The 12,829-nt window shown below is 37.7% G+C and overlaps 1 protein-coding gene across 1 annotated transcript in view; it reads right to left on the bottom strand.

The window, feature by feature from the left end:
• Positions 1-12,829, bottom strand: part of srp68 (signal recognition particle 68) — a 118,306-nt gene that overhangs the window by 14,329 nt on the left and 91,148 nt on the right. Inside the window, exons 12-13 of the mRNA XM_039662207.2 lie at positions 11,021-11,115; positions 10,635-10,764 (exon numbers count right to left, since the gene is read on the bottom strand). Coding sequence (XP_039518141.1) covers positions 10,635-10,764; positions 11,021-11,115 — 225 coding nt within the window. The remainder of the gene's footprint in view (positions 1-10,634; positions 10,765-11,020; positions 11,116-12,829) is intronic.

Consider the following 12,829-nt stretch of genomic DNA (forward strand, 5'->3'; position numbering starts at 1 on the left):
GCGTCCGGTGTGAACGTAGCACAACACTATTGATCCGTCTAACTTCAGTTGAAACGTAAACATTGGAGAAAAAAGAATGTCAAAATGGCCGCTGACCCATGAACTATTGATTGACAGGTCATTTTAGCCAATCGGCGAGTGTTAGGGGTGTCTTCTAAACTCCAACAGCCAACGAGCGTGCCTGGTGAAGGTACCTACCTCTCTTTGAGTGACAGTTTATCTATCCAGTTGCAATAGAGAATGAAATGACGCTATTTTCTGATAGCCAATGAATTTCTGAAAAGACTGAAATGCAGCTTTTGTGGGTGGAATCATCCTATTACATTAGAATCCGTGCGCGTGTGCGTAAACACAACAATCATCACGTGACAGGCTGCGCCGCTAAACTGGATATCGCTCATATTTTTTTCTCCCCTCCGATCTCCGATCTAGCGTTCTGGGCCGGTATCGGCGCGATACCGATGCCGTGGATCGGATCGGGACATCCCTACCTTATAGCATGATTTATGACGCTTTAGAGTGGCCTCGCTGTAGTCCGCGGCAAACTGAAGTTGAATATTGGCCACTTCTGGGAGATTTTTCCTGGATTCTTTGAGAATACGATCCCTATCGGTGTCCCGGAGACATCTGATGATGAGCGGCCGTGGTCTCCGTGGCTTACTCCCAGTGCCTGGCTCGGGCAGACGTCCAAGCCGGTGACATCGCATCAGTTCCGGACAGGTGTCAGCGAAAACAGGGAACCACTTGGGAAGGTATTCTCGCAGATAATCCAGAGCATTTGCACCTTCAACTCCTTTTAGATTGAATATAAGCAGATTGTCTCTCCGTGTGCAATCCTCCATTTCTGTGAGTTTTGCTTGATATTTGTGCATTGTTTCCATACACGATCATGCGCATCCCGTGTGCAGAATGATGCACTTGAAGCAACACCAAGTCACAGCACGCAATGCTTCACATTGAATAGAACATAGCGAAGGGATTATATCTATAATATGCATAGTAGGGCTGGACGATTTGGGGAAAATGTCATATTGCCATTACTGAGGTCAATATTGCAATTGTGATATGCGATTCCGATATAATAAAATGGTTTCATGAGTCCAACTTGCTTGGTTCTAAAGTAAAATGCACACACAGTTTAGTGATCATTCTGTGTATTAATGTTTATTTCTCAACTCAAACTAAAAACAACAACTAAATGATTGATAACACCTATAATGATCAATAAACCATCAACCAAACCATCATTACAGTGAAAGCTATCAACTTTTTAAAAAAAATTATTAGGCTAAAAAAAAAAAAATTTAACAACTTTTAAATTAAGTGAACTTCCAACAATCCCCACATAAACCCATAAAAACCATATTTACCTGTGCCCTTCCTGTCTTAACAGGTAGGATACAGAAATTGAATAAAGTTATCAAACAGTCTGCGCTGCATGAATTATAAATTATAGAATAATCCTTATTAAAGCTACAAAAGTTCGTTAGTCAAGATCAGTGAGTAATTTTCTAATTTCCCTTTGTTCTTTTAAAGGGGTGATGAACTGAGAAATCAAATTTTCCTTGAGCTTTTGACATCTAAGAGGTCATCATATTATAAGAATATCCTGTAAGTTTCAGAACTGAAAACGTCCTTGTTAGCCCTTGTCGCCTTGCTTTTGGCTTGCTTTGAGCTTGCTCAGTTGGGGTTATTTATTTAGTGTTTAGCAATGTTGTTGATCTGTGTTGTACTACTTTCATGTTATCACTGTGAAGCTGCTTTGATACAATCTGTATTGTGAAAAGCGCTATATAAATAAATGTGACTTGACTTGACTTGACTTAGTCCAATAAAAGCTTTTATTGACACAGCCTCTAAAAACGACTCGTTTTTAAAAGTGGGGAACTATGACGACAAAGAGGATAAAACACCACCCCCACAGAAGAAGATCAACGCCTGCTTCACCACGGCAGGTTTAGCCCTGTCCCACCGATTCACGCATTACACACATAAGTATCATACATGTACATGCTTACCTCGTGATGACAAACTGGATCACTACAGAGCAATACAGAATATTGTGCAGTGCCTGGTTGTGCAAGACAGTCGCTGCATAAGCTTTCTGTGGATTCCAATAGGACTGCATGGATAAAATTTATTTTTAATGACGTTCCAGCTGATGAGGTAAAACATCGTCGTCTGTTCGCTTCATTTCACTGAGGATTGTTGTCAACAAGACTGGATTTGCAGACCGATTAAGAGTAAAGAACGGTGCTGTGCCGTCTATATTGGATCTGACAGGAATATTGTGCAACACACGGACTCTGGGTTGAACATGTATGGGCGAATCCGGTTGCCATTTTACAACATAGGACGTTTCCCCCCACGTACACCGACGGGTGAGTTAAACTCATTATAATATGCAAAACTGTTCTCCACTCGCAGCAGTGGGGGTTTACTTCCAAGTCTTCAGTGCGACACGCCCATAAAAACCGACTGTTTTTTAGGTAGGCTCACAACCAGGGTACAAAATAGCCTATTACTTGTTCATTTTGATGTTTTTGAATGCAAAAACCAAGCGAACGTTATAAGTTGACCTCAGACAACAATATAATAACATTTAAAAAGCCAGTTCATGACCCCTTTAACTTTACTGACAGAATGCTTTATTCGCTGCTGGCCATTTAAGAACACCCGTTGCCGAGACGCGGATCTCACATGCGCCTCATAGCACAACTCTTTTCGTCCAACACTTTTCTTATGTTATGAAGATACTCGACAAAATGACATTTTGGCATAATTGTGTGTGTTATTGTTCGTTCAAGCTCGAAAGAGAACTGTATTATGGCACGCGGTCTGTGCATGCCATTATGGCGCGTCTTTCCGCGAGTCTCATTTTAGGGCATTCACAGGCAGCTTTTCACTTCTTGTCGTGCAAAATGCGAAAAGGCATTTGCACGAAGAGCGGGATCGTGTAACACCAGGATGACAAAAAAGAAGAGATGCTGCGTTAATAGCCCTAATTTGTTTAATTAATATAAAATCGCGGCATTTTGCGTTATATACTTGCATAGGTTTGAGATCGCTATTACGATTGCGATGTTATTAATCGTGCAGCACTAATGCTTAGTGTATTCTATATGCAACAGTTTTTTGAGCCTTTTTTTTTTAACAGTTTTAAATTTCAGTGCGGATGAAGAACAATAGCACTCTCTCGACTCCATGCTGTAATCTTACACACACCCGGGAGAAGGGAATGTGAAAGGGCAATAAACTCCACTCCAGCAAGATAGTCATTTTATGAAAACCATAGACCTTTATGCTTTATCTACAAATAAAGTATAATAATAGAAATATTGACCTTGAAGAGTGTCGTCGTGTCGCAAACGAACGCGACGCGCTGTGTGAATTCTGAATGGAGAATGACTGAGGCGAGATGACTTTCCATTAACTTTAACTTAGTGACTAAAATTACACATTATGCAATGACTTTAGAAGTCTTGGAATATAGGGTGAAAACTTGATTGTGCTTTACAAAGTTTTTTATGCCTTTAGTGGGGCTTAACAAAATACTATGCAGAATATCGGACGTCACTGAGAAGCTGCAGCCGTGGCGGGAGGATTTTAAGTGTGGCGGCCCGCCACGGGAGAATGAATGTAGAGGAAACACTGAGTAATCATAAATATTTTATTCTATTGTCAACCCTAGTTTTAAACAGCACGAAATAATAACTAAATCAGTTGGGGGTTTTTTTCGTTTTTTTTTTTTCATAAAGTTTTCTTTTGTAATTCTAAACCCATTTGATCTACTTTTCTTCTATGTAACACAAAATGAATTATTTTGTAGTGTCCGGGAAGCTCTTTTTCTTACAATATAAATAAATAGAGAGGGATGAAATATCTGATGAATGTAATGCATAGCCTAATACAGAAATCAGCTGCTTGAATGACAATTGCTGATGTTATTGGATTTTCAGGTGAGATTCTCAATTAATTCAGTTAACAGATGCTCTGAAATCACTTCATACGTTTTCTGTATCCGATCTTGAAAAGACCAGGGGCCTCATGCATAAAACTTTGCGTAGATTTCATCCTTAAAGTGTGCGTACGCACATAAAGGCAGAATTTGCGTACGCACAAAAGTTTTCAGATTTATAAAACCGTTCGTACGCCAGAACCTGCGCAGAATTCACTTTATGAATCCCAGTCAGCGGGAGATTATGCGCACGTGCATCTCCTCCCCGAAATAACCATATATGGAGATTACAACGCCTAGTTTTACTATGCATATCCTCATCTGCATATCATTTGCATATGATTATTCATCCACGTGATACCAAGTTTAACGGTACAAGACGTTAGGAAAATATGAAATGCGGATGTGCCGTCACATTATTACAAACATTTTTTTTTTGTAGCCTATATCCTTGCCTTGTTTTTGAATGAATAAATCAAATAGTGTTAAATACATTTCAGAGAAAGTTTTTCTCAATCTTTTCCACTGGCCAAATAGTATTTTTAATTGATTTATATTTTAATGGATAATGGAAGAGATTTTAATGGAAGAGATAGACATGGTTGTGCATTATTTGCACGAAACAGTTTTCTCAGACAATCTCTAGTTAAAACATTAAAACACAGCATGCCAGAAGAAAAGTGTTCAAAAGCAATGTATCCACAACAAATAGGTCTATTTCTATTTATTGAATATATATATATATATATATATATATATATATATATATATATATATTGTAACTTCTCAGTAATGATTTCATGTAGTTTAAGAGTTTAACTCCATTAATGAGAATGGCATATTTAATCTAAATGTTTATATCAGAAGTAAAACATAGTACCATTCTTTTATTTATTTAAACTATTATTGTGAATATGGACTGTATTTATGATTTGGACTCATAATGAAGATTTACGGTTTTACTCCATCTGCCGTTAGATTATAGGCTATATGTGCGTCAGTTTCACCAAACGGCCCAACGCGCGTGCTGGCGCGGTCATTTAAGAAGGGATGGATGTTTGCTTCAAGTGATGATAGGTTTGTGAAATTATATTTGTATTATCTTTCTGTAGATGTATAATTTTCTTTAGATTCTCTGTCTAATAGTAAGCAAAAAGACATTTGACTCCAGCTCACCATCGGTGTCGCCAAAACCCATAATCTTCTAAAAGAGTGCGTACGCACGGTCAAGAGCATCCTTACGGTGCGCACTTATTTACGCCAAGTTTATTTTTTATAAATCCCGATGTGCACGTGGAAAAATGCGTACGCATATTTCTATGCCCATTTTGTGCGTACGCAACGTTTATACATGAGGCCCCAGGTGTAAATGCCCTCCGAAACTCCGATCACTCAAACCACATCAGAAGGTAGTCTGGGCCACATTCCAGACGAAACTGGACATGTGTAAATGCATCTAGTTGTTGAAACCACATATGTAAATTACTACTCCCAAAAATGCTAAAAAATAAACGTGTGTGAGCGTGTTATAGGCCATATGTCATGTTATTTTAGTCAGATATGACGGCGCTACTGCGACACGCATCACTTCAGATGAGCAGCTGAGCGCCTATCAAGCCAGTGCGCCGCAATCTATCGCAAATCAAAGTGAAGGTAAGTCGCAGACACTTAACACTAACGTTACCATCTTCATTAAAAGTAAAGAAACTAAATGATCTTACCAGGTTGCCACTCTCTCTTATTGCTGTCTTTGCTGATTTTGAAATTAGCCGATGATCAAAATGCAGCTCATCCCCAGATAGCACAAGGCTGTCTGATCTCCTATTTACATCTGGAAGACGTATTTTAAAGAGTGTTTGCTCATCTGCAAGACGTCTATAGGACGTTTCCTGCAGATGTCTAATAGACGTTTATAAGATGTCAGTTTAACGTGCATTCTAAATCATTACATCTTAGAGACATCTTCTAAACATCTATTTGACATCTGCAGGAAACGTCCTATAGACGTCTTGCAGATGAGCAAACACTCTTTAAAATACGTCTTCCAGATGTAAATAGGAGATCAGACAGCCTTGTGCTATCTGGGTCTGTTGTTTTCAGTGATATGACGTGCACTTCATTAAATCCGCATATAGCGTGGGGGAATTGAAGATCGGATTTACATGTATATGACCAGGTGTAGCCTAAATTGAATCGTTTTGATAAATCAGAGCTATCCGATCTGAGAAAATGCATGAAGTGGCCAGGTGTAAACAGCCCCCTAGACGTGGCGCAGCGCTGCGCTTCTCGTTCGGTGTGCGAGTGCGACCCCTTTTACGGATGTGTATTTCCCTCATATTAAATTTAAAATGCATCTCTGATATTTTCCTAATGTCTGGATAAACAGACGTTTCAATATATTGGTTTTAAATGAACCTTACGGTGCAAAATCGACTACATCTGCGCTAAAATATCAAAGTGAAAGTCATCATAGCTTGCGTGGTATTCAGCTACCATCTCAACTGTGAGAATCGATTAAAGGCGATATTTTTTTTATCGCCCGACAAGAGTCTCACGTTAACGCAGCGCGTTAACGCCGATAACGGCCCACCCCTAATATATATATATATATACACATACACACGCACACACACATATACATACATACATATACATATATATACATATACACACATATACACACACACACACACACACATATATATATATATATATATATACACACATACATACACATATATATATATATATATATATATATATACACACATATACATACACAGATACTGTACATATATACATATACACACACACACACACATATATATATATATATATATATATATAAGGGGTGTGCAAAGCAGCCGATATTTGTATCTGTTCGGGGGGGGAAAGTATTTGTATTCGAGTAAAATTCAAAATAGGCATAAAAATCTTTAACTTACTTTATAGTGTATGGATTCTTTAATTATATCCATTATAATAATTATGGATATGCAATATTGGTTGATGTTTTTCTATAAATCCAGCAATGAACATGTAACAAGAAGTCATTGAAAAGAAAATAACAGTCAGCCATTACCTCATGAACCATGGTAGGGTTGCCGCGGTGAGGAAAATTTCCCACCGGTTAATCGACGTGTGACAACACCGGTAATCCCGGTGTCACCGTGGAGGGCAGGGCGGGGGGGTTAAATAGCTTTTAAATGCGTGCGCGTTATACTTTCACTTTCGAAATAAGCGTCAATTGCTTGAATGGACAAAAAAAAAACAACTCGCTGATAATAAAACTTTTATTTATAGACTTTTATTAGCATAACGAACGAATAAAAATAACCCCATGCATAGGCTGAAAAAAGTGAAAATCGGCAAAATGTGGGCCCAAACAAATAAGAACCATAAAACGTTTATTAACGAATAAGAAAATAAAATAGGCCTAAATAAATTACACAAAGTTTAAATGAGATAAAACCAATTAAAAAGAGACGAATATAAAATAAAAACTTCAAAACGGACCTTAGCCTACATAAATGACATACTTTCACTTTCGAAATAAGCGTCAATTGCAATTCAGCGTCAATTGCTGGAAAGGACAAAAAAAAAAAAAAAAAACAACTCGCTGACAATAAACTTTTATTTAGACAGCACTTTTATTAGAATAATAAACGAATAAAATATAGACAGAACTTTTATTAGCATAACAAACGAATAAAAATAACCCCATGCATAGGCTGAAAAAAGTGAAAATCGGCAAACTGTGGGCCCAAAAAAAATAAAACGTTTATTAACGAATAAGAAAACAAAATAGGCCTAAATAAATTAAACAAAGTTTAAATAAGATAAAACCAAATAAAAAGAGACGAATATAAAATAAAAACTTTAAAAAGGACCTTAGCCTACATGAATGACAGCACTCTAAAAAAAAAGTAAAACACTATAAATTGGCATTTATTAACATTAATATATATTGGCCAAAATATTGCCAAACAGGCGCTTTTGCATTGCGTTTTGACACCAAATCTTCCTTTTCTGTAATTTGACTCGTTCTCGTCTCCACACGTGCTAAATGGAATCCTGATGCTTGCTGATCTGTGACGTGACGGCACGCGTTGCGCAGTTCATTTTTAATTATAATGCTCTCTTCAGAACTAAATAATTGAAAATTATTATTTTTAATTAATTCAAATAAATATTTTAGCTAAAACGAATAATTTAAAAAAAAAAGTCAAGACATCGCGGTGTCACGGTGGGAAAGTGATGTCACCGGTGATGGGGCTTAAAACCGGTAACACAGTCAACACCGTCTATCGCGGCAAGCCTAAACCATGGTTCAACTAATAAAAACCAACAACTAATAAAATACAATTGTGAACATTATGAACCCCAACACCACGGTGGAGGACGCTGAACAGACAGAAATAATAAGTTAGGGATAATGTATAGCGAGGAGGTTGATTATGAGCCCGACGCGAACCCCGAAGGGTTTGTATTCGCTATAACAATCGCCTTGCTCTACATTACCCCACTTATTACATGGCTACCTACCAAATAAATCAATAATTTGACTAAAAATATGGATATAAAAAGGAGGTTATTGATTTAAAAAATGATTGTATCGCTTCCGCTAAAAAAGAAAAATAGTCCGTTCTGTCTCTACGTTTAGAATCCATGGCAAAGCTCTGTTTTTCATGGCAACGGTGTGTTATACTTATAAGTGGTGGTCTGTTATAATAACAGACCGCATTCTACATTAGAATTCAACCAAGAAATAAAATAAACAAATAATTACCGTTACCGAGCTAACAGAGCTACGTAAACAGAGCGAACATGAGAGCACAGGTCTGCAGACATCAATAATGGAATATACTCCCTATCAAACTCCGCTTCCCGAAAGTTATAAACTGCCTCCGGAACCTAGTTAAGGTACAAACATCTATTCAACAAAAACAGTGATGCAGTAAAGTGTTTTTTCGCTAAGCCGAGCCCTCTCTGTTGCTGTGTGGAGCAACCTGTGTCAGTCACCTCTTCCTGAACGTCGCTCACTCAACTCACGCACTGTGGTCTCGTGAGGAACGCAGCTTTTTGATATAAAGTATTTCTTGTATTTCTATTATATATACACACACATACACTCACCGGCCACTTTATTAGGTACACCTGTCCAACTGCTCGTTAACACTTAATTTCTAAGCAGCCAATCACATGGCGGCAACTCAGTGCATTTAGGCATGTAGACATGGTCAAGACAATCTCCTGCAGTTCAAACCGAGCATCAGTATGGGGAAGAAAGGTGATTTGAGTGACTTTGAACGTGGCATGATTGTTGGTGCCAGAAGGGCTGGTCTGAGTATTTCAGAAACTGCTAATCTACTGGGATTTTCACGCACAACCATCTCTAGGGTTTACAGAGAATGGTCCGAAAAAGAAAAAACATCCAGTGAGCGGCAGTTCTGTGGGCGGAAATGCCTTGTTGATGCCAGAGGTCAGAGGAGAATGGCCAGACTGGTTCGAGCTGATAGAAGGGCAACAGTGACTCAAATAACCACCCGTTACAACCAAGGTGGGCAGAAGAGCATCTCTGAACGCACAGTACGTCGAACTTTGAGGCAGATGGGCTACAGCAGCAGAAGACCACACCGGGTGCCACTCCTTTCAGCTAAGAACAGGAAACTGAGGCTACAATTTGCACAAGCTCATCGAAATTGGACAATAGAAGATTGGAAAAACGTTGCCTGGTCTGATGAGTCTCGATTTCTGCTGCGAGATTCGGATGGTAGGGTCAGAATTTGGCGTCTGCAACATTAAAGCATGGATCCATCCTGCCTTGTATCAACGGTTCAGGCTGGTGGTGGTGGTGTCATGGTGTGGGGAATATTTTCTTGGCACTCTTTGGGCCCCTTGGTACTAATTGAGCATCGTTGCAACGCCACAGCCTACCTGAGTATTGTTGCTGACCATGTCCATCCCTTTATGACCACAATGTACCCAACTTCTGATGGCTACTTTCAGCAGGATAATGCGCCATGTCATAAAGCTGGAATCATCTCAGACTGACATCTCTCTCTTTTCATACAGATTACATCAACTGAGAGTAGTTGTTTTTATATAATACTTCATCAATATTATTATTATATACATTCATTTAAAAGAAGAGAATTTCAGCTTTATAAAGAGAAATCTTTCGTGTCTCTGTGACAAGTATTTACTGAGTTACAGTTCATTTTTCGGACGCTTTTCAGAAAGATTCTTGAGTGAGCTGAAAGCGCACCCTGTTTATTTGATTTATTTTTAAGTTTTTTTTTTACACAAGAGTGTAGACAAAAAAGAAGACCCTCTATAGATTATAATTATGTATTGATTTTATTTATATGACCATTAATGTATTTTAAGTCTATGTTGCAGCTATGTGAGAAAAAAAAACTATCAAAATGCGGGGGGCGCGTTTTTGGTCCCCAGAGGGTTAAAACAGTGAAAAACTGTAAAACATTTATTTTAATTCTAGCACTAAACGTTCTGATTTGAACTGTCCATAATCAAGGTCACAAGAACTGAAGCACCCCCCTGCGGACAGCAGAATATCTGCATTGGAAACATTATATGCTATTTCTACGTTCTAGGTCTTAACACAAAAGCTGAGTCCAATTTTGTAAGGGAAGTAATGTGAGGTGTTTGGTACCTTAAGGCTGTTATTGAGGCTCTTGGCTTTGGACTGGACCTCTCTGGTATACTTCAGAACCCTTTCATACAGAACCAGAGCTTCACTCCATTTCTTCACCAGAACATAGGACTGAGCTATATAGAAACACCTGTCCAGAGAGCAACGACAAACATTTCAAAACTTCGAACAGAGAAAAAAAAATCAAAATGACACAACATGTATGCAAGCACACATGAGCCTGGTTTCTGGAATTAAGATGTTTTTAAAACATTCTAAACCCTGTTTGCACCTGAAATTAGAACAGACCTCTTGTGATTGGAAGACAAAAACTCATTTAATAAAAGGTGGAAACTGATTAGATTTAAACAGTAGATTTAAATCAATAGAGATGGCAATAAACTCACCTGTAAGCCTTGTAGACCAGAGTTTTGAGTGCCACTTCTTTCTGAAAGGTGTGATCTTCCTCTAGACCCTGCAGTGATGACAGCTCAGCAAGACTCTGGAAATGAGTCATAGTATAAAAAGAAAAGAAATAAGAATGAAAAGAGACATAATAGGCATATTGTTCAACTGTGTGATGCTTAAAGCTTTACCTATTTCTCTGTATCCTTAGCCTATGCTATGCACAATTCCTGGTCAAGACCATTCATTCTAAAATGTATAAGTCAGTTTTAAGTAGGTCTGGGCGATAAAACGATAACAATAATTATCACGATATAATTTTTACTCGATAAAACGATATCAAGAGTTTGATAAATGTTCGCTAATGTTTATTCGGGATAAAAGTGGAACGAAACTCATTTGAAGTTTCCGCGCGCCACACAGACCATTTATCCGCTCGGCTCAAAGTCCAAATGGCAGTGCAGCGCGAGCTCATAGACATCTCCATCTATGCTCAAACTCAGCAGACGTATTTACTCTGATCGTCTTGCTCACGAGATCCAGTGAGAAGAGCTTGAATTCAGCAAAGAACACAAATGTCCAGTTTAAACCAGTTTAAAGGCAAATGAAACAGAGCTGACAAATAGGGAGAAACAATGTGCGCAACGATACAGTCAGAATGATTTCAGTCTACAAATGCCCATCATTTACCATGGATTTACTGTGAAGTTAGCCTAGTAATATTAACTGCACCATGAAATGTGGGATTGAATTGTATTATATTATTAATGTAGACAATGTATTAAATGACTAATGGAATATAATTACAGTATTTAATAATGTTTTTAGGCTACTGTTTTTCATACAAATACCAAAATCCATAAAGTTACATTTTGCCATGATACTGAGGTGGTTTTACCTGTGGTTATCATGATCTAAATGCATGATACTGGATGACCAGTATCATGCATGATGGTTAATTTTAATAAAACTCAGTCAGAATATTCCATTTTACCAAATAAAATTGATAAAAAAAAGAAAATCAGTTCAGCTTTTGGCTTGCTTAGTCGGGGTTATTTAGTATTTAATATTTAACAATATTATTGATCTGTGTTGTACTACTTTTATGTTATCACTGTGAAGCTGCTTTGATACAATCTGTATTGTGAAAAGCGCTATATAAATAAATGTGACTTGACTTTTGAAATAGTTGTTTTAATTAACTTTGAGCCAACTAAACAGGTCATTTTCTTTAAGTTTTCAGATTTCGGTCCAACTCAAATCACACAAAAGCTGTCTAAGCATTGTTTAATAGGACCACTGCTTTTCTTAGAACTGAAACAGAAAAAAGGACATTCACTTCAGGACACAAAAATGGTAAAATATGAATCTGCAAACCATTATTATAAGTATTACAATCTTTTTTTTAGATGGAAATTGTGCTGACAGATACGTTCTTATTCACCTTTTAATTTGCAGTATGAAAAAGTAACTGCCATAATATTCTTCCTAACATCTCCTTTTGTAAGTCTTCATGATTATGGAACAAAATACAGGCAAGTGATAATACCTAATAGTGTTAAAATAATAAAAACAGCCCTGACTCCTAAGCTCAATCAAGCTTTATTCTGTGAAAAAAAATTAGTAGGGGTGCAACGGATCAAAAAAAACTCACGGATCGGATCGTTTCTCGGATCAGGGTCACGGATCGGATCATTTTTCGGATCAGCAAAAAAAATAAAAAAATAAAAGACAAGACAAATAAACATAGGTTTTGTCTTTTTGATTATTAACACTTTTAAATTGTGAGCGGTGAGAGCTATGTGACGATA

Source organism: Pimephales promelas, chromosome 8 (genome assembly GCF_988280905.1).
Source record: "Pimephales promelas chromosome 8, fPimPro1.hap1.1, whole genome shotgun sequence".
In the NCBI taxonomy this organism is placed as follows: domain Eukaryota; kingdom Metazoa; phylum Chordata; class Actinopteri; order Cypriniformes; family Leuciscidae; genus Pimephales; species Pimephales promelas.